Here is a 23,704-nt window from a genome sequence, read left to right as displayed (position 1 = left end):
TGTTCATATTACATTATGGAGACCAAATGTTCCCCAAAATATAATAAAAACCTGTTATTTTGACATTGTGGGCACCATTTTTCAGGTCGCCACAAAGACAATCAATGCAATCAAAAAACTAAAAAAATGCAAACGTCTTGTATTTTGCTTGGTTACTTATGGTTAAGGTTAAGGCTGGGTAGGGGTTAAGGTTGCCATGCTGGGATCAGAGTTTTCCCCATAGCAATGAATGGAGAGAGTCCCCACAAAGATACAATTACAAACCTGTGTGCGTGCGTGTGTGTGTATAATATATGATATGCATATCCTTGCCTGGACATTTTTGCTGCAATGTGAAGTCCTGTGGGGAACTGAGAGCCTGGTCACACTGATCTGTGTGTTTTTTTGGCCAGTCTTCACTGATCTTTGCAGCCACGGCTGTTCTAGTTGCAGAGCTACATGCCTGTAAAACACAAACCCAGTCATTATACCAGGATAAGTAACACAAAAAACTGGCTGTACTGCAGAGTTAGCTCTTTTTTTATAAGGTACTTATAACATAAAGCATACTAAACCCGGAAATAGATCTCAGTGAATAATGAACCATCGATCTTAGGGAATAACAAACAAGATCATGGATGATACACATAAAGAACGAGTAAGATGTGTGAGTGTTTCCCAAAACCCTCTGTCATTCCAGATGTAATGAACAAATTTAGAGCGGATCTTTGCTGGCTCCAAAGAACAGACTGTCAATAACAGGATCATGGATCTCATGTATTTCAGTGCTGAAATATATGTTAAATTATTGTCACATTAGACATAAGAACATGTAACAGAAAAAAAGCACGCAAAAGCACGACTAATTGAACCTAAATTAACCTAAATGAACCTAAATTAGTCGAAAATATACAACTGGGTTCAAAACGTGATGGTGCTTTTGTGTAAAAAAGAACAAGGGTGAGCTTCAGTTTGTAAAGCAAGCAGCACCTTACTCAAAAGAAGAGTTAAAACAACTTATTGAGAACACGGGCAAAAAAATAATTTTTAACAAAATAATCACTGGAGTGGCGTGCGGCACAGCACACACATCAAAAATAGCACAGCAGCACTCAGAGGAAAATCTTAGACTCCCTGAGAATTTATGCAGGCACCAGAACTGCACCTACTATATGCCCAGAGCACGATCTGCAACAGTGTGAGTTGTTTGGTGTGCAGTATTATATGTTTCCTAAACCACGGATTGGGGGTACAACAAACTAGTCAGCAGCCATTCATAAAGATGATACCTGCTGTCTCTCAGTAATTAGCCACAAGTTAACACACCCTCCTTTGCCATTGGACATACTGTAAAGCTGGACCAAATATAAGAATCATGTGTACTCCAACACCACTTGGCCACAATGTCTATAAAATGTCTTGGATGATTGCGTATCACCTGGACATCTACGCCTAGTGCCAAGAACCATTCTGGATAGGTACAGATGGGATTCAAGATGCTGGGATTATAGAAAGGGTTGAGGATTCCATCCACTACACCTAAAATTTCAGGTATATCTGCAATGGCATGAAAACCAATTTTAGTATCATGAAAGGCATCCCCTCCTGCTGGACATTATATGGAGTTGTGCCCATGGCACAATAGTAATGCGGTTATTGCATGCACAGATTTGGACACAGCAACTGTGCTGAGACCCATGTGTATCACTAACAGTCTACAAGAATCCACCGGTGGCTTAGAAACAGAGAGCTATCAGAAGCTGGAACTGAGGGCAAAATTCCAGTGTCTTCCTCTTTTAATGTATCCTGCACCACACCAAGGAGGCTCATTATTGCACCCCAGGCCACCCTGTATTTCTCTGTTAATTGTTTTTTAATGGGATGTTCCAAGGGGTTCATGTCTGGCCACAAAACAGCATTTAGACCAGCAACCAGGCTTCTTGGATGCCGCTTTCTCAAACACTGTCTCCAGCTGAGTTTCGTAATTTTCTGAAAAGCTGCCATTGTCATAGCTGGTGGTAAGTAAGGGGTGATTTTCTTTCCCAGGAAGAGACTGAATACACAGCAAGTTTCGCTGGTTACCTTATTGTGTACGTGGGTTGTGCAAAATTTAAAATGTATGATTTGTTACCCTACTCTATTCATGAATCAAAATTCAGAAGAATTTAATTAATTTCAATGCAACTTCAATGGTACTTCAAGAAGGTACCAAAAGTACGGTACTTCAATGTGGTTTTCATTGGCATAAAAACCGGTATCAGCACTTCAAAGGATTTTGTACTAAGTTTGAAAAAATGGCTGTAGTATATTATAGGGCTGGTCAATGTGCAATATTAATACCAACATCACATGCAATTCTCACTTTGCCACTTAGCTAGGTTAAGATCAGGCTTTTTCTTACTTTCAGTTCTGTAAATGGACATTATAGTGCAGGGACTTCAGGTTTCACTAAAACATTCTTATTTTTTCATAGGGAAAAAAATTATCAAGTTTTGTAATTTTAATGATTATTCCTTTTCAAGATTATCTAGCATATGTTTAAAAATCATTTTACAGTTCACCTGCTTTTGCATGAGTGCTACATGTGTTGTCTGAGACAATCATAATCATTTCCATCCTTGCTGTTTAAATCACTCCTAGATGGCTTTTTGAGAAATTTATGTCAAACTCATTTTTCGTTTTATAAATACCCCAATATTTATTACAACACAATCACATTGTAATTCTTAAACATTTTCCAGTACTTTGTTGTCCTAGTATATTATACAAAATACTTTACTTCTTTTCATGCTCTCATTATTTCTTGGGTAACTTAATTTGTCCATGCATCCATTATTATAGTTTTTATTATTCTACCTCGTTTATTGTTGTTTTCTGAGTGTGCAACTGTTCTTATGAACAGCGGTTCTACTGCGTTTCAGAGGCAGGCTATTTGCATAAACTTTTTACAAAGAAAGTGTTTCAAGTCTCACCCCAAGTACCAAGAAGGGCTTTAAGTATTGGAACATTTGGTATGGCTGCTTTGGTTACCCTAACTGAATGGCCAATTGAGCATTTCCTTTCTGTTGGTAGAAGTTCATATGGTCCTAGATAAATCATATGTTTCAAACCCACAAATTTTTGATTATAAGTGCACTTCCCTAACCATTAGGCCACCACTGCTCCCAGGACTGCAAGGGGTCAAAACAAAGTCAATAAAACAACAATCTAGACAGTGAGTAATACAGGGAAACCTAGAATCTACCAAGGAATAACAATCCAAGAGATACGACTAACAAATGCATAGCAACATAGGAAATCAACCAGACAGGGAAACAGCCACAATACAGCAACAAGGAACAAAACAAAAGCAGACACTTACGTAAGAACAAAAAGGGGACTTAACAGAGGGAAGGGGTGGACCATCACAAAAATTATCCAGTCAACCAAGGTGCAGGACAACAAACAACAGCTGAAATAAATTACCAACACACAGCAGTAGAAACTAGGGCACATAACGCAAAGGCCTGACTATGCTAGAAAAAACTAGGAACAAGTACAAGCAGAACACAGTTAACCCAGGCATGCTCAGAAAGATCAAAAACAGGAACGCAAAGCAAAGATGAAGGAAACAATTGAAACACTAAGAAAAATAAAACCAATATATATTAACCAAAAGGTGAGACTGACCTCAAATGCCTGACTGGAAGGAGTCAGACTCAGAGTAGCTCACTCAACACATTGAGCTACGCAGCAGCCCAATGGCACAGTCACACACAACAGGGCTACACGACAGAGGGGGGAAGCACGCTGACCAGCAACATCTGCTGGCCAACAAGGGACAAGACACATAGGGCAGGGACAAACTGGCACCGACCCTATCAAATCTATAGTCACTAATCTTCCAAAACCCACAAAGTGAAATCAGTGAATGGATAAAACTATCATTTAAAATGTGTCATCTTGCTCTATAACCACAAATCCTGTAAGACATGTGAAGAAAACTGTAAGCTCTTCAAATTCATCTTAAACCACCCATGTAACCACCCATGTAAGAATGGCTACTGTTTGTTGAGCAGTATAAGGAAAAAGTGTGACATAGAAGGTAAAGGCAGCGCTGAAAGAAATTTAACAACCTCCTCCCAGACCTGCAAGGTGAAACTGAAACAGGAGCTGTAGAACTGTAAAATTTGATGTGCACAGGAATCCAACCTTTTTAACAATGAGGTTATGTCACAGCAGTTATGTCTCCAGCCTCTAGGAAGTTTCACAGTTTTTGAATGCACGGCAATCAGACAAAGACTGAGGCTCAATTCAACCACATAAAAACAGGGAAAACCTGCAATGTCATTTTAGAGAGTGCAGTACATTTATCTAAAGGGATCTTACACAGCTGTAAGGTAAACTACTCTGAAATACCTATGTGTGTTAGAACTACTGATGTTATGTTTTTACAGTTCAGTTTATAAGCCAGTTCATACCTCTAGACAACTGGATGCACTGGTCTTCCTTCCTGTAGCTGGAGGAGGCCCCAGCACTTTTGATCCAAAAGCAATGTGGGACACAAAATGGCTCCTTGGCCCACGTACGCCGGTTAAACTTGGACTGTTTTTCTGTTCTGTGAGGCATAAGAAGATAATAGCTGTTGGTCCTTTCCTCTCCCATCACTAACCTCTGAAGGACAGACAATTTTTAGTAATATTCCATATCCGTTGGGGCTGTTCACATATGACTGACATCTTGACAACAGAAGAAGACAAGTATTATATAATCATTTAGAAGTAAATTGTAACATTAGTGGAAATTTTACTTTTAGGAATAAAGTAATAAATCTTCCAGTAATTTCTAGTTTGTTGTTTGTCTCTCTTAAGAGTAAGGCATACCTGTATTTAAAAATTGCTTACTGAAGAAAACTTGCAACAAGAGGGACAAATCTCAAAACTTGATGAGCAATGTGTTTGCAGAATTTCAATCCTTGCCTGTCCATTTAGTACATTGCATTCATTGTTTTAACACTTCTGACATTTACCCTTATAGTGTATATTCAGATGCCTAATGTGTGAGAGCAGGGGAGTGAAATATGTGGTGCCTGGAGCCTGGACTTTAAGGTCAGATGACTGATTAGAATTCAAAGGAAGAAGACGATGTATCCTTAAATGAGAGTGTCTTGTCTCATCTGAATATGGTCTCATCTTCAGAGTAACTAAAGCATAAATATAATTGCATATCTAAATTGTAGGACTGACCAAGATAAGTAATGAACGACAACTTTTTATTCATGTCTTATACTGTATATAATGTCTGTGGTATGGGTTAGTATAATATTTACTGTATAATGAACATACATCATTTTATATTTATTGCACCCCTTAACAAAACAGATCTTCATCATACACAAACATACACAGTGTGACCTAAAAAATCCCAAATGAAGTGTAAATGCTTAACCTTATTTGGTTGTTTTCATGCAGAAAAAATACAACTTGTACTGTATAGCAGATGAGTACAATAAGGTACGGCAATTATAAAACTGCAGAGGTCTAACAACAAAGATTAGCTGAAATGCCTCAACAAACCATACCTGACACATATAGGGAAATTAAATAACATTGAAAAGGGGGGACCTTTTCCCAGAGTAAACTTGTGAATAATTGAATTGGATAGGCTGTTATTTTTATCCTAAATATGCTACTGTAATAATAATTTGTTAATGCCTCTATATTATTACACTGAACACCAGATTTAATATCAATCTTCTTTAACCATTATTAGGCTTGTTATGCTAATAAAATGGGGACCAATTATAAGAGCTCATTTACATCACAATCCCCTCAGTGTGACTGCAATTTATTTCTAATGGCATGACTGGATAAATCAACATGAACGAGACAGCTGTCAAAATGAATAAAAATGCGAAGACTGAAAAAATGCTATTGGAGGGGAAACGAATTATAATGAGTTACTGGTGCATTTATATTTCTCATAAGAAAACATAATTGCAGTCTCTAGGTATGGGATTCTGATCCAAGGGCACTTGGATTTCAAAGCAGCATCATTCAATCAGCAGAGGTAGAGCTTTTAGCAAAAAAAAAAAAAAAGTCCTTCAAAAAACAAGCTTTTGCTCAACACATTAGTGTCGTTTCCTTGAGGCATTGAAAATCAAACTCACCTACAAAAAATTACTCAAATTAAAGACTTGGTATTTTAATAAATATTTCATTGATATAAATTCATTTCAGTTAAATGAACCCATATTCAATCTCTGCACATAAAAATGATGTTTTAGTTTATGCTGCTATTTGCTGAATATATTCCTAGCAGTTGGTGAACTGAATTGCTGTTCAGATTTTCAGTTTATTATTTGCTTATTTTTAAGCACCTTTAATCATTTTCATAAAAACCACAATACTAAAGTTTATTCATACACAAGCACGATATTTCTGTTTACACTTGGCTAGCCAAAACAGCCAAATAAGGGTAAGCACTTATACTTTATTTGGGATTGTTCTAGTCACCACAAGTGGGGCATTATGTGTATTAAGCAGATTGAACAACCCCTGTTCAAGGGTTGTTTCATAGTGAAAGATTCATCCATTACCTAAATATCAAAATATTGTTGTTTCTCATACTTGAGTTTTCTGAGCTACAAGATTTTAAGTTATATATGAGATTATGCAGAACTGGGGCTCCAAAATCAGCGGTGTTAGTTTACATCAATGCTTCACTAATTACCAATGATATGTGTGAGTTGCTGGGAAGGTGCAGAGGTGTAGGGGGGAAATGCAGGTCAGGGGATATTGCCCGTGTCCTATAAATCTATTTACCATTACAACAATCGATCTCACTAAATGATAATGAATTTTAACTTTATAGTTATATTACTATTAAGGTTCATTTTGGTGAAACAACGTTTTGTATGCTGTGCAAAACTGCCATAGACGGAAATGTCCATATAATTTGTACAAAGTACATGCATTTGTTGTTTTTTTGCCACTTGAGTCAGTATATATAGCCAGCATACTTATGACTTTGATGCAAAATTCCTGAAAAAGTATAATCATATCCTCTGAAATTAAATCTTAGCGTTCCGTTAAAGTAATTACCAACAGAAGTCCGGTATTTTTTCTTATGTTCTGCTTTTGCTAATATCTCAATCAGATTTTTTTTCATTTCTATGTAACAAAAATATAAGTTGATGTAAAAATGTTATGTCAAAACATAAGTGCACTAAATGTAGCCATACCCCCACCTCATAAACTGAAAGTCTAAGACTAATGTCAGTAGAAATTAGCATAACACATTACAGCAATTTTATACTGACATACATTCAAATGCATGGCATGGCTAGACATTTATAAAAATAAAGCACTACAATCATTTCTACGTTTCCTCCTCTATGCATTACTTGTGATTCACTGTTTCTGCGATGGAGGACAGCATTCCCTAGCTGATCATCTCCCTTACCCATCCTGCCCCAAGAATAAAGGGTGAATAAAACAGAGAGCATCAATTCACTTAGATCCCAAAACCATTGCAGACCTGTGATAAAAACAAAGGGAGCTTCTTTTATGGAGCACTAGGCTAAAACCTGACACCTGATTGTCCAGTTTTGAACCAAAAGTGTTAATGTCCATAGACCTCTAATTGCTATCAAGGTAAAGGATGAGCAACTGGGCTGCAGAACTGTGCACATTAATTCTCGTCTTAACAATAAACCCATTATAAACAAATTAAAACAAAGGGAAAAGTTAGTCAGTAATTTAGAAATGCCAGCTCATTTTTCTGACTTACCAGATTCTGTCGTGGAAGAGATACTGGACGAAATTTCAACTCTCAGCATGTCCATGTTCACTACTTGAGTAATATGCTGGACATCTGCTGGAAACTGAAAACTTCGTGGTGTCACATCCACAAGATTATGACCACAAATATTAGGAGCTAGAGGACGAACAAACTCAGCGTTCAGAAACAAAAACTTTTTCAAGCAAATCAATGTTATATATATTGTACACATATTTTGTAAGGGACAAAAACATTTAAAACAATTCAAGAATAAAACAGATAGTAAAATTAGATTTACTTTTAAGTAAAACTATATAAACTGAAAATAACATGTTTCCAGCTAGATCATTAATCTTTGCAGCATGTTTTACAGACAGAGGGAACATTAATATTCACTGAAAGCCAATTATAATAAGACAGTTAAAAAGCTGTCACTGGATTTGGACAAATATTATTGTGCTAAAATCAAAATTGCATGCCTTGTGATTACTTCCTCCTGATAAACACAAAAAAAACATCAAAATGAAAACTAAACCTTTTTCTAAATAGAAAAAAAACTTGATTGAATGCATAAGCATTCTATTGTCTATGATACACCTAGAACAATTCTGCTGAAACTGACTGTCTTTTGTTTCCTACATAAAGCACAATAAAATTTAAAAGACAAAAGGGGGTGGATTTTTATAGCCACTGTATAATCATTATTAGGGCATCTCTGAATGTCAGCAATCTTTGTGTAGATCACATCAGTAGGTTTCCATTTACTGGTTTGTACCCTCATTTACAGATTTTTAGAAACTCTTAAAGGGGAAAAATATGGACAAGCATCAGTTTTAATTTGATGGAAATCTCTACCACAAAATCCCAGCAGTTACATTGAGATTTATTTCAATCCAAATATATGTCTATATATAAAATATCTCGAAAAAGTTATTTATTTAAGAAGGACAAATGTCTAGCATTATTGTTTAAACTTCAAATGTATGGAGGGGATTTTGTGACAGTGTTCAATAAATGGATATGCCATTTAAGTTATTATTTAAATTATAAAATGTTATTTAAATTATCATTATAAAATTAAAATCCTGTTTGAATTATTGTTTAAATTAAAATTTAAATGACACCAGCAACCATTAAAATAACCAGACCATATGAATAAAATAGGTTTATCTATAGCTAACCCTATGTGGTAGCCAGTAAAAGTTAGGACAGCTTAACTGTTATCTTAAAGTTAAAAGAACACACCAGGACAAAACAGACAAAATAAGAATTTAATCGACTAGGTGAGTCGACCTGTTGTAACTTATTGCAACCAATCAGATATTAGGTTTTGTTTAGAGTCCGCCCACTGAGTTTGATGGGTGACTTTGACAGATAATTTTAATGGTTGCTGGTATCATTTAAATTGTAATTTAAATAAACCTTTTAAAAACTATTTAAATAATAATTTAAATTACATAATTATAAATACTCATTTAAATGACAATTTAAATTATAATTTAAAAAATACTAATATAATATACAAATAAGCTGCTTATTTATTGAATACTGTCACAAAACACCCCCACAAAAATGGTCTTATAGTGTGACAATATGTTCCTTAACCGTGAAAATCACTTAGTAACCCTGTTGGGCATCAAAGATTTTCCAACAAGTTTTGATGGTGGTGTTACTTGTGCTGATAAATTGAGGTTTATGTCACTGTCACACCGGTGGAGAGAAGCACAACCCAGAATGCAGCTGATGCGGCAAAACCACTAGATGAGGCTTTTATTTAGCAGGAAGAGAGACAAACAAAACTGGGGACAGCGAAACAATGACAGAGCTTGGGGCTACTCGACTACAAGGCACTTAAATACAATTACCGATGGGAACTAACAAGACATAGCTGGGAATAATACATATGGGGGCTGGAAGGAGAGGTAAGGCTAACAAGCATTGGGCTGGGCTTGCTGGAGGCCACGCCAGAGGGGAAACAAGAGGGTTTAACAGATGAAGCAGGCAGGGATGTGACAATCACCTGCTGCTTGCAGTATTTGTCAGATCGCTTTCTGTATATGGGTATAGATAAGGCAAAATAACTTTGTGGTTGTATGTCTGATGATATAATTAAACTGAATTTCAAAAATGTGGAACAATGTTGCAAACCAGGCAAGTTGCAATACTTTTTCACAGCAGCATAAGGATGGAAGCTGGGATGAACCCAGATGTTAGATAAATCATAATTGGATAATAAATGAAACTGACTAACTGTATAAAAAAACACATTGATTAAAGGGAAAATAAATGTATCTGCATAATATTTTAATGGCAACAACCATGGTTTTTGTCACATCTAAGCCCAATTCTGGAACTAAATGAGCGAGGTAGACGCTAATTAGACTTTAAACACATTTTAATATTATGTAAAATACATACTGCCATGGCTGAAGGCATCCATTGGCTGCACTTTCATTGTAAAGATTCTCCTGAGGCGGCAAGTGGCAGAAACAGTAATTCCATCCAGTGAAAGGAATGAAGCACCCTTGAATATCTCACCCGTTAAAGACATAAGGTCGATGCACATGTTGCTCCACTGAAAATCATAAGAAAAAAAAGTCAATTGAGAGCTTTTATTGGTCTCTATGAACATAAATTTTTCTCATAGATTTGTGTGATCATAAACTTTTCTCAGTCCAAAATGGACGGATAGATGGATGGAATACAGTATGGTCCATGAAGATACTTTGATATGGATACCTTATTAGTTGAGGAGTTCTGTAATCACCTTCTGTGTATGTGGGGTTTGAATGGTCTCCCCCATGTGAGTATAAGTTTCCTTCAGGTATTCTAGTTTCTTCTGACAGTCCAAAATGGCATCCCTAAATTGCCCATTGTGTGAATGTGAGTCCCAAGGCTAGACTAGCATCCCATCCAAGGTGCTCCCCTGCCTTGTGATCTGTGTTTACTGAGATGAATTTTTCATACTTACATCACTTTGCAAAGACAATAATCAAAATAAATTTGAGTGATGTCACTTATATGACTAAATTTTGCATAACCGCAAAATAACATACCCAGTTCAAATTAAATTTTCATAAAAAAATATTTAATTTTACTACAACATTGCAGGAGAGGAACTTTGTAGAGGCCCCTGTGAGGTAGGGGGTAGAGTCTCCAATGTGGTAGGAGCTGAAGTCCCCTGTGAGGTAGAGGCCATTGTCCTCATTGTGATAGGAAGCTAATGTCCCTAGTGAGGTTGGGGCTAGAGTCACTGGTGAGGTAGGGGCTAGATTCCCTGGTGAGGTAGGGGCTAAAAGCGTCTGTGAGGTAGGGGCCAGAGTCCCCTGTAAGGTAGCGGCTAGATTCAAAGTAGAACACACCCTCATAAGAGTTTATAATTAAGTTATAATTAAGTCAAGTTAGCAGCATGAGCCAATAAATAATCTAAATAATACATTTCTATTACTAACTCAGGGGAGTAAAGCTGTGAACTGCTGTTGATACCACATTTTTAGGCTTTGCATGAGTGCTTAAAATAATATCAGGACCCAGATGAATTTATTGGTATACATCTAATGATAAGGAAAGCCAATGTGACCAGTGTCATAAATTCATGGAGATTGAAATTGTTAATATCTCTATAGCCATTTTACTTCGAATGTCATGTTCTTATGTCATATTTACTACGCAGAATATGGCCTGGTGTGATCAAGCACAGTAACTACAGAAGTAAGACGCTGAAATTGCCTACTGTTAAAATAAGTTTGTTTGACAATTTTTGACATATTATCGCCAACTAACACTGTGTTTCGCAAAAAACATAGGTAGCCACTGAGCCAGAAGGGGGAATAATCCAAAAATTTATTTGTGTTTTTGTTAATAGTAAAGTTGCTATACCAGATAGTACCAGACTTTACTGAATGTGAGCTTCAGGGCTGGATCTAAGGGCAGTGTTGTGCATTTCAGGACCAGAAGCTGCAAACCCAGACCAAGATTTTGTTTCTGACAACCAGCTGAGTATTATGTGACTGTGACTTCATGCTCAGCTGTTTGGTATAAACAAAATCTTGGTCTGGATTTGTAGCTTCTGGACATAAAATGCTCAACAGAGTCTAAGGGGTGTAGTAATTGTAGTAAATGTGCAGTAGAAAAGATAGCTTGTGCAGTAGGAAAAATGTGGTCACCCCTGCTGCCACGCCACATCAAAATAATAAAAATTAAATATTTTCTAAGCAGAACCATAGAAGAGACATGGTGTGGTGTGGCTAACACCAAAAGTATAACTTGCCCCTGAAGGTCACCTCAAACACAGTTTAGAAACACACTAACATGTTATGTATACAATGCAATATATCTGTATTTGTATGTTAAATAAGTCTTATAAACTATGTAATACAATAGTTTAGTATTTCCTTCCTTCCATCCAACCATTCATATTCCAATCACTTGTCCAGTAAAGGATCACAGAGACTCTGGAAAGAAAGGGCAGCAAATAGTAGATCATTGCAGGAGGCACACCAATACACAATCAAACATGGAATTTAGAGTTGCTAATTTAGCTAACCATGTCTCCAGGCTGCAGGAGTACCCAGAGAAAGTCAGCCAAACGTGAAGGATGTGCAAACACGAAGCAAATACTGAGGGTGGGATTCAAAATCTCAACGTCAATGTCAAAGTGACATTGCTAGCATGCCACACAGTATGCAATAATTCATTTCTAAAACACAGAGCAATGACAAAAGATATAGGTTGGACTTCTACAATTAAAACAAAAAAAAAACAACTGCTAGCCCATGCACAGCTATTTTGGGTAAAATTAAGTACAACAGACAATATTGTTGCTGTCGCTCGTCTTTTAACTGCCACTCAGAAGGTTCAGCACATTTCACCTATTTTAGCTTCATTCCACTGGCTACTCATTTCTTTTAGGATTCATTTTTAAATTCTATTATTTGCTTTTAAAGCCCTCCATGACCTTGCCCCATCCTATCTCTCTGAGCTGCTACTGCCTTATACACCCACCCGCTGTCTCAGGTCAGCCGATCAGCTGCTCCTGAATGTACCCAGGACTAAGCGTAAACTTGCAGGAGACCGTGCCTTTGCTGTAGTGACTCCCAAGCTGCCTTTAGAGATTAGACAGGTCTCTTCTGTGTCTGTTTTTAAATCATTTCTGAAAACCCATCTCTATACCCTGACTTTTGACACCCTGTGAGATGTTTGTTTTAGCTCTTTTTAATTTTGATTGTTTTAGTTAATTATATGTTGTTTTATATTGTTTTAATATAGGGCTGTTATGAAATATGTGTTTTATTTTGTTCTTATTTTTATGATGCTGTTTCATTTTATCTATTTTCTTAACTTATTCACTGTATAACACATTGGTCCTATGCTGGTTGTTTAAAGTGTTTATAAATAAAGTTGAATTGGCTAGGAGGAGGGGCGGCATGGTGGTGCAGTGGTTAGCACTGTTGCCTCACACCTCTGAGACCCAGGTTCGAGTCTCCGCCAGGGTCACACGTGTGTGGAGTTTGCATGTTCTCCCCATGTCGTCATGGGGTTTCCTCTGGGTACTCCAGTTCCCCCCCCCCCCCCCCCCCCCCCACAGTCCAAAAACATGCTGAGGCTAATTGGAGTTGCTAAATTGCCCGTAGGTGTGCATGTGTGAGTGTATGGTGTGTGAGTGTGCCCTGCGATGGGCTGGCCCCCCTGTCCTGGGTTGTTCCCTGCCTCGTGCCCATTGCTTCTAGGATAGGACCCCCCACGACCCAGTAGGATAAGCGGTTTGTAAAATGGATGGATGGATAGGAGGATGCACAAAATAAATCACTGTTGCTCATCATTTTAATGAAATAGTTAGAACTGTTTTTACAATATAAACACATTTCAAGCTGTATTACATTATATGAAAATCTTAAATTGTTCCCTTTCTGAAAGCTAGCTCAAGGCTCAATTCAAACAGGATTGCCAAGACTCACGCATCCATATTATTCCATTATAAACCTAAAACTAGCTACAGCAAAAGCACTGAGCTAGTTTGCAAACCCTGCAGACTATTTACAAGGTATTAAAACTGTTACATACATGTCAAGACTTGTCTTAAATTGAAAATCTTACGATAGCCAACTGACCAAAGTTGGTAACCCTGATTCAAACTTGCCTAGCTAGGAAAACTTCCCTACCAAATGATTAGACTCAACTTTTTATAATCTTTCTAGAATATATGCTTACTTTATTTGTACCTTATCCATTCTGTGTATACTTCATAAATTGATAGGAAAATGTAAGAAAATGAATTTTTCAAAGTAATACTCACAATGCTATGCTTGAGACTGGAGAGAGGTATTCTAGCATGCAGAGGGGTTGCAGTGAATTCCTTATGAACCGTGGAGAGATACAATCTTCTCTTAAGATTTTCTAAATCTGTAACTCTGCAAAGCATCGGATGGGTAAAAGTAAAAGTGAATTGCCACAGATTGAGTACATACAATATTTCACTCTTTTCAAAGCCAAAACCACAGAATGTACTTTTTCTAGATAAAATCAGCAGTAAAAAATTCCCCCTAAACATTAAGATGAAGACTGGCAGCAGGAGAATTTGCTTTACATGCTCATTTAATTCATCCACCAGCAAGGTTTCTCCCCCCCTTTATATTCCACAAGATGGCAGAGGGCTGGAATAATTAAACTGGTCCAAAATCCCTTACTGTTATGTTATAACACACACTAACTGGCAGCTACTAAAATCAAAAAGAAAAAAAAATCCAAGTGACAGATATGTAATAAGTCTTATCCCTGTCAGATACATGACAGTAGCATGTCATTCCACTTTCCAAAACCATGCCTTGCACTAATCAGAAATTTCCATCTGTGATTAGTGTGCTATCACTTATTTAACTATTTGGTAAAATATGGTTCGGTATAAATAATCATAGTCATCAGAGATAAAAAAATAAAAATAAATGTCAAGTTCATTACACACAAGCTTTCAGAAAAACAGTGATATTTTTGGTGTCCTCAGCTGCTGATTAAAAAGCACTTCCTGCTGCAATTATCGATTAATTAAGAAAGATCACATGAATTAGCATGACCAATGCTTGACAAGAACTGAAATATTTGTGGATAACAAGCATTGTTCTTTGAATAATTATATGCCAACAATCTGATCAAAATAATGTTGCATGTTGTTTGCTAATCCCTCAACTTGGAGAGATGAGCCGAACTCAGAAAGACGAGCTGTAGTAAAATGACAACAGAATGTGCATGCAATAATTTTGTATTTGTACGAAATGTCTCTATATCTTGAATTTGAATCTTGAATTTATTTAAAAAAATAAATAATACTGCAGTGTTATTCAGTGAATTGTGAATGCTCTTTGTCAAATAACTTGCAAGCTAGATATTTCAATTGCACTGAGAACCCTTACGTGCCAATATGTATCAAAAAAGCATGACTTGAACAGAGACACAATGGGCATTTTTATATCTGAACAGCCTGAGGGGGAAAAAAAACTTTTCTTAATTTTTTCTTAAATATTACTTTTCTTAAAGTAATAATTTATTACTTGATATCTGTTGCCATGAGAATTATTGTCAAGTAGAACACAATCATAACTTGACTACAAATCAGGAACTGGAAATGTGATCATCCACCTGCATACAGTATGTGGAACTTACCAGCACAACAGACAATATCGTTGCTATACGAAGATCCACAAAATGAATCACAGTTGCTCCTCATTTGAATGAAATAGTTAGAAATGTTTTTACAATTTAACCACATTTCAAGCTATATTGTATTATATGAATATCTTACTTTGTTCCCATCCTTTTTAACTTTTACAATTTTAACTTTACCCATTATTATATTAATCATTGTTATCATTATTGTTAACTTAATGCAGCAATTTCACTGGCATAACAGCATTGCACAAATTTACTACAGAAGCACACAATAAATTGCAGCAGTACCCAATCACTAAAATAACAGATTACTTCTGACAGGTGCATTTATCTTTTCAGTTTTTCTCTTTAGGGATCCTTTGTTAAAACTGTCTTCACATTTTCAGTTGAATTAACAGCAGGATACAAAGGATTAACATGCTCTGCCAGTATATGGATATGAATAAATTAATACTGAAGAAAGACCAATTATGGGCCTACATGAAAATGCACGGCTGAAACTATTGGGGACATGCAAAACAGAATCGTGACTAAGATGTTGCTTATTTATAATACATGTCTTAAATGTGTCTAACTTCGTGACTGCCTTTGTACTCTTTTGCCACTAAGAGAGCATCCCTTTATGGTTCTACTGTATGGACAAGCACTGATTATGCTAATATAGCTCAGCTCGTAAGAGTTTAGGCTGATGATCATTAGGGAGACTACAGTCATTTTAGTACATCCTATTTAAACGAAAAAGTCTAATTTTGCATCATAGCTTATCGTTATGGACTTGGACACATAAGGGAAGGTTGCTTGTTCAAGCATGCTGAGGTGCTGTGCACTTAGATTGAGCAGGGAACTTAATCTGATATCTAATGCAAAACCAAGTCTATGGTCTGAATGATGGGCCACATAAAAGACATATAACTAAGTTTTTGTTCACCATTAAAGTAGATACATGAAATATTGCTCGTAAGTGGACTCATACACATGAAAAAACACCAAATTACCTACAAATAAATGGTGGGCAGGAGACTGCGTGCATTGATCAGCACCCAGAACGGGGTTCCTTGAAACAGATTATATCTGCTGCTGCACCACAATCCATTGATTCCTGTCTTCTTCTATACAATAACTAACTTTATCATTTCAGGGACAATGCTTGAAACATGACTAACCAGCAATAATTGTTGTGCTATTATACAGTGATTTAAAAAACTTTTTTTTAAATAATCTCTGTCTTATTTGTATTTTTCTCACTTTTATCTCCCCAATGCAGATGCTTTACCTCCTTAAAACCTTCAGATTGCCCACTGTAAAAGAATCTGGCATGGACTGAGATCTTCAACTTCTCCTGCTGCCTCAGGATTCCATCACTCCTTCCCCATCCTTGAATTTTTTTTATTAGTTTTTTTTTTGGCAATACAGCAGGCTCTGTGGAATTTAGACCACTCCCCACTGCATTTTTGAGCAGTCATCAGTCACTGATGACTTATACATGTACATTAACAATCATCTGATAGGACAGTCAGAACCACCTCGGACGTTACTCAGATTTACCCAAACCATCCCACCCAGTCTATTTCAGTATTGTATAAAATATCTGCCTGAAATAACGTCACGTTACTGCAATAAATTTGCAAATATTTTATATATTTAAATGCTTATCTTAAAGGTTATAGATTTTGAACTTCTGTATTTTAGAAGATTTACATAAATCTCCCTGCTTGTCTTATTAAACATCAACAACTAGACAATAAGGGTGTTGCTCATCAAGCATGTATTTGATACCTGGCCTTTTAATTAATCAATAAATGAGCATTTTTTTCATAGGGCAATCACTGTAGAAGTATGCAATGATAAATTGAAGGTAGCACTACATTAGTCATCAGTTCACACAGGCATGAGAAAAAAATAATGATTTAACTCCTAGAAAACCGCGTAACCTAGATTTCTCATTAAGCAGCTCTTAGCTTCATTCGTTTATGGAGTACCTGCTGTGATTCTGTGTAAAAATGAGTGCTTTGCTATGGAGGTTCTTACATGAGTTCAGTGGAGAAGTCTTTTCCCAGGGGTAGGTACACCTGAAGGACAAGGAACCTCTGGCTAAGCCCAACTGAAAAAAACAGCATATACGTGTCTTTAAAGATCCTTCATCTAATTGTTTACCTTAGACAGATAACTTGATTACATGTCTTGTCTTTTTATATTTAAAACTCAATTCATTCATTTTCATTTTTTGATCTAAAATCACTTTGTCAAGCCCTTAAAGCCCTTTGTATTTTTTCCACTTCTTGCACAGCTAACCCATGTGCATAGCACACATATGAGCAGATAAATGTTTAAAAATGTATACACACCCAGTTTAGAGCATTTTAGAGTGCCTGTAGAAAATTATCATCAAATTTTTAGGCTGAATGTTTTATGATGGCTCTCCTTCACCCCACTATGACTCCCAACACCTATTATAGGGTCTTTTATGGACTATGAAGTGAATTGTTCCAGACTTGCGTCACAGCAAGCTAGCCCAGCTAAATGTTCTCCACAGCTGTGATTCCTCACCCCACATATTCCCACTCTACACAAACAACTGTACCTTCACAAACAAATCTACCAAATCCCTTTGGGACGACAACCATACTGACAGTGAGCTCATATAATGATAAAACCAGAGAGGTGAACCATCGTGCAACGTGGTGTGCTCCTAACAATGTGTGACTCAATGCTGTCAACAACAGTGCAAATGTTGTTTGACTTCCACAGACAACCAGACACCGGTCCCGTGGGCCATTTCTGTCATCACATCATTCAAATTCCAAGGGACCACCATCATCAATATCTTGAAATGGATGAATACATCATCAGCTAAGATCAGCAGAGACTGTTTTTCCTATAATATCTCAGGAAGCTCAACGAGTTGTGACACATTCTGGTGGATATTCTCTCCTGTTGCCATCAAGAAACTCAACAAATCCACTTACTCTTTGTAGAAATCCATTAAAAACACCCAGCTATGACAGTCATTTACAACATTATCAATGTCTACCCTGTATTTCTGATCAATTTCATGTCATTTTAAAAGACAAAAACTTGCTTTTCTTTCAAAAACGAGGACATTTCTAAGGGACCCTAACAACCCACCATTTAAAACTACCTTGAAGGGAGTTTCGAAACTTACGCATCATTTTGTTATCCTTCGGCATCTGCATTTTGTTTGCTTGGCTGCTGCCTTCCAGAATATAAACAAAGCCTTTCATCTCTTTGTCAAAAACCTGAAGATAACAGAGAAAATACATGTATTACTACGAAAAAATACACAAACATATATTCCTAGGCAATGCATTTACGAAACGTGCCTTAAACATCTTTATTAATATGCCTTTTAAATTCAGCACTATTTATAATACAGAGCATCTTAAAATTACATCATTTACATTTGGAACGGTCATTCAAACTTAGCACTAACAATATATTGTTAAAATATATTAGGTACACCATAAATAGACTACAGTATATCATATGTAGAATATTAAATATGCTAATATGTCAAATACATATTTCCTGAATATAATTCTAACACATATGTAAGACATAGTATATGAGTAGCATGGTTACTCAGAACTCCAGCTTTGGGGGTTCAAATCTCACCTCCTCTCAGTATGTGTAGTATGTATATATTCTGCCCATGTCTAAAGATATGCATTTAGGATGACTGCAATCTCTAAATTACCCACAGTGTAAGACTGCGTTATGATGAACTGGCATCAAGTCCAGTGTGCACCCCAGCCTTGTGCCCTATGCTGCCTTGGATAGGTGCCGGACCAGATGGATAAATAGATCTATTTTATCTTACCAATAATAACACCAACAGAACCACTTCAAAAACAGCTTTACCCAAACCATTCTACATAGTCTGTTCCAGTGTTGTATAACCCTTTTTGATTATAAATATCTTTCATTTCAATGGAAGTATAGCAATTATACATGCAATTGTGTTGCATGTATAATAATGAATAGAAATTAAAAGCACTGCCTAGGTTTCAAATAAGTGCTAAATATTTCAAATATGAACTGCATTTCCTGGCACTCAGCTGCATATGTAGTTATTCATGACAACATCTTTGAAAATGATAGTTGTAAATAAATTGCATAGGCCAACAAACAACATAGTGGAAATATCACAGATCTGTAACACATAGGTTATCTCAGAGGATCAACTGTTCTTCACAAGGTACTTCACCTAAATTTCTCCAAAAAAGATTCCACTGAAAATACTTAAAAGTGAGCTTGGCTAATCGTCAGTAAAGCAACTAAATAATTAAAGTGAAGAGCCCCTTTATGTTTTTGAGGTTAGCCCATCCTGTGGTCTGCGTGGATCCCAATGCCACAGTGCAGTGACGGCGACAATGTGCTGCACAAATGGCGCCGTCCTTTGGATGAGATATAAAACCGAGATCATAAAACATCCCTGGGTAATTTTCAAAAGAGCAGGGGTGGTACCCCGACGTCCTGGCTAAAATTACCCACTGTAGCCCTATAAAATCTGACCTTCTAATCATCCCCTGTATCTAATTGGTGTATTTTCTTCTGGCCCTTCACCACCTTACTGTAGCTATTGTGTGGTGCGTGTACTGGTGCAGAATGGCTGCTGCTGCATCATCCAGGTTGGTGCTACACAGTGGTAGCTGAAGTTGCTCCACATTGATTCTGCTTTGGGTGTCTTGAAAAGTGTTATATAAATGTAAGATTCATTCATTCATTCATATGGGTATGTCTTGGTGAATTTTATTCTCCATAAATTAAAGACACACATCAGGTACATGTTAACATATGTCATATTTACATAAATTGTTAAATAGTGCAATGGGGAATTTACTACTGTAAAGTAGACTGTGTCCATGTAGCAGGGTCATCATGAGGTTGGATGTCAGAAGATATGGGTCTTAGTGATGCATACTGTAGGTTGACCCATATCCTTCGGGTCCCACAGGTTGACCCGTGGATCGGGTGGGTTCTGCTCAGCTTACCAGAGAATATAGCGAATACGGGAATGTTGGGTCAGTGACAAAGAACATTCCAACTAAATTATAAATAACGTACAGAAACGGTGCATGAAAACAGCTTTGTGTTACAGGTTTTCTGATTTGTGTTCAATAGGGGAGGCTGTGAGTACCAGTCCAGCTACAGGGCAGGAGTGAGTCAGCTTCAATTCATCTGGATCTTGGGGTGCGAGTTAAATAAAGACTTATAATACAGTATATGCATAATACAGAAAAAAACAAACTCTCAAGTGTGTCCTCTCTTATTGATTTATTAGTAGTATATCGAATGATGGGTGCATTTCAGCACTAAGCCACCTCCAGTAGTTTACAGCACTGAAGACGAGCTAGTGCCAGAACGTGTCTGTAAAAACCAAATAACCTAAAAGAATCAATTCTTAATTTAGGACATAATGTTCAAGTGTTAGAAGAGAGAATGGGCTGTTGTGAACAGAAATATCTTTATTATATCTCACCTACTTCTTATTCCCCCTCTGTGAATTCAGCCTGGCAGGAAATTCATACCCATAGAATCAGCACAAATTTACACTCGCAAACCTACAATATTTTTCAGCATCCAGCGAAAAAAACTGACAAAGCAAACCATCTTTCCAATGAACTAATTCACTTCAGATCATTCTTTAGAGGTGATGAACTAAACATGCCTCCATTGTGGAATACAGTAGAGTGAGTAGACATTTCCCAATCTATGCATTGTGTTAAGATTGATGGCTATCTGACGCTTCCTGTCAGCAAATGCCAGGGAGAACAGTCCATTTCGCAAAAGGCTGAGTAATACACTATACAGGACTACAAGAAAAACATACTAGGGGCAATTTAGAGACAGCAGTCAGCCAGCCTGCATGTCCATGGAAGGTGGAAGATGCCCATGCAGCACAGAGACAGCATGCAAACTCCACACCCTTGCAGTAGGGGCAGGATTCACCCCCACCTGGAGGTGTGAGGCAACAGTGCTACCCACCTAACCCCTGTGGTGCCCTCCATATATACAGTGCTTGTAAACTATTCCCATTTCTTGCACTGCACTAATTATATCCAATGTACAGCCCTGTTCTATACTTTATCTTCCTAGTCTAGATTTATATAATCTTTCTACACAAATGGAGGTACTAAAGCACAGAAAAAAGCAGCATCATAATACTATCATGATCAGGGCTGAGGTCATAAGGAGAAAATCTGATATTCTACATATTCTACAAGAGAGGAGAAGCAAAACTTTTACATATGCACAAGACAGCATTTAAAAGAACACAAAATTATACTATCTATTCTTCATGTTTGACTTTCATTGAGCTTAATAAATGTATACATCACTAAATCAAATAGTTTATATAAAACATTGCTCAGCCTAAAATGTTTTATTTCACCATTTACTGAATATCAACAATTGGGTATATTGTTACATATAGATAAAGTGACAATATACACCAAACAAGCAAATCAAAACCTGTTCTTATACACCATAAAGCAGCAATTCTCACTTAATTAAAATACTTTCTAGAAACTCGTATTCACCATCAAAACATACCTTTCCCTTTAATTATCTCGTACATGCTCTTACAATAATTATGTTACTATGAGAAGTCACCGGACATGTGCCTCTAGGGGTCAATTTGACTCCAGGGTAGGCGCGAGATATTTAACCAAGTTAGTCTCCTAGTCTATTTTATGAAGTCACACTACGAATAAAATGAATGTATGCTAAAATAAAACCTCACTTTGCTTATCGCTGACTGCCCTCCATGAAGTTTCCATTTGGCCACGGGATCTTTTCCCTGAGCACTGAAGATGTCGACAACCGCACCACCCTACGAAGCAAAACGATACATACACAGCAATGAATACCCAAATGACTCTGTAGACCAGTCTTATGAAACAATACGTATGAAATGCTAAAACGATAAAGAGGCAGGTTGCAAAGATCTTATTTTTTTTTTAAAAAAAGGAATAAAAAATACTCATAATTTTAATGTGATGGGCGCTGCTGAATTATTAAACATTCAGACTTACCTGATATTCGTTTCTGAACATTCCTTATTTTGACTTTTCACTTTTTAACATCAGGTAAGTGGCTAAAGAAAGAGTTGACGCATTTACATTACAAATTTCATACAGACAAAATATCCGTATATGTTTTAACAAAGTATAATTAATAAACAGAAAATTCACTCGAATATGTTAATATGCAATATGTAATAGGTAATATGCTAACTAATAACGTCTGGTACATACCTGCGCTTATCGTTTACATAATGCTGTGCTTCAGAAAATAAACAGAAAACAAGTCAAGTCTTATAAAAAAAGTATTGCCAGCAACATTACTGCTACACAAAAGCCTGACAACCAGGCCTATAGCAAATAGCTAAATATTGCCTGACACGGTAACACGATCCCGAACGAACCACCAATATGTCTCGACGCCGAGGACGCCCGTTTCCATGGTCACAGGACGCCGCAAACCCTTTGAATGCGCCGTGGTAAAGCATTCTGTCGATGCAGGAAGAGACGAATAGTACATATCAGGGAACGGTTTGAAATGAGAAAGTGCTGAATATTCTGATGTCAGTGATATTGCTAAAGGTCCCAATGGACTGGGTTTGTGAACATTAACATAACAAAGTTGTCACACTCAAAGTACTTTTCTAGAGTTTAAAAAAAAAAACATTGTGGGCTAATGAATAGATTCAAATTAATTATCAAACAAGATAAACTACACACTGGCCCCATTATGACAGCCATCTAAGACGAATGGTTTAGATACCAATAAAGAACAGACAGGCAGAATAAAGCACAAGGTGGGGGTACATACACATACATAATCATACACTGTGGATAATTCACTATCAGAAATGTCTGTGTTTCCAAGGCAGTACATGATAAACAGGAGAGTTCATTAATCAATCCCCAGAACATTCTTCAAACATTTTAAAAACCCAGTTTGTAACCTTTCCCTGGAATGTTGAACATTTACAATATGTCAGTATCTTTACTACAGTAAGCACTGAGGTTCTGTGTGTTCACATTAAAATGCTTGACACTCATCATTCAGTTTGTATTGTACAGGGATGTAACTTATTCACTTGGAAAAATACATATACTCAAGACAGCAGACTCGATATAAAGGGGAAGATGACTTTTATTATTTCTCTCCTTATAAGTGTAAAAAAATGTAATTATTCAAAGCGAGACACATTTTCCTGTGTTCTCATTACTGCCAAATGGAAATCATTTAATTTTTCTGACAGCCTTTGTAATCT

General features: G+C 36.8%; 1 protein-coding gene across 2 annotated transcripts in view; it reads right to left on the bottom strand.

Annotated features, from left to right (window-relative positions):
* cfap20dc (CFAP20 domain containing) overlaps positions 1 to 22,857 on the bottom strand; it is a 46,731-nt gene extending 23,874 nt beyond the window's left edge. For both annotated transcript variants that reach the window (XM_049018324.1, XM_049018325.1), the window contains exons 1-10: positions 22,680 to 22,857; positions 22,458 to 22,519; positions 22,166 to 22,255; positions 18,566 to 18,659; positions 17,431 to 17,503; positions 14,036 to 14,150; positions 10,159 to 10,315; positions 7,750 to 7,896; positions 4,440 to 4,576; positions 313 to 442 (exon numbers count right to left, since the gene is read on the bottom strand). In XM_049018324.1, coding sequence (XP_048874281.1) covers positions 313 to 442; positions 4,440 to 4,576; positions 7,750 to 7,896; positions 10,159 to 10,315; positions 14,036 to 14,150; positions 17,431 to 17,503; positions 18,566 to 18,659; positions 22,166 to 22,255; positions 22,458 to 22,478 — 964 coding nt within the window. In that variant the 5' untranslated portion in view covers positions 22,479 to 22,519; positions 22,680 to 22,857. The remainder of the gene's footprint in view (positions 1 to 312; positions 443 to 4,439; positions 4,577 to 7,749; positions 7,897 to 10,158; positions 10,316 to 14,035; positions 14,151 to 17,430; positions 17,504 to 18,565; positions 18,660 to 22,165; positions 22,256 to 22,457; positions 22,520 to 22,679) is intronic.
* Positions 22,858 to 23,704: the final 847 nt, after the last annotated feature.

This window comes from Brienomyrus brachyistius, chromosome 6 (genome assembly GCF_023856365.1).
Source record: "Brienomyrus brachyistius isolate T26 chromosome 6, BBRACH_0.4, whole genome shotgun sequence".
Lineage (NCBI taxonomy): Eukaryota > Metazoa > Chordata > Actinopteri > Osteoglossiformes > Mormyridae > Brienomyrus > Brienomyrus brachyistius.
The sequence above is the reverse complement of the archived record's forward strand: the minus strand, read 5'-3'. Positions and strand labels throughout refer to the sequence as shown.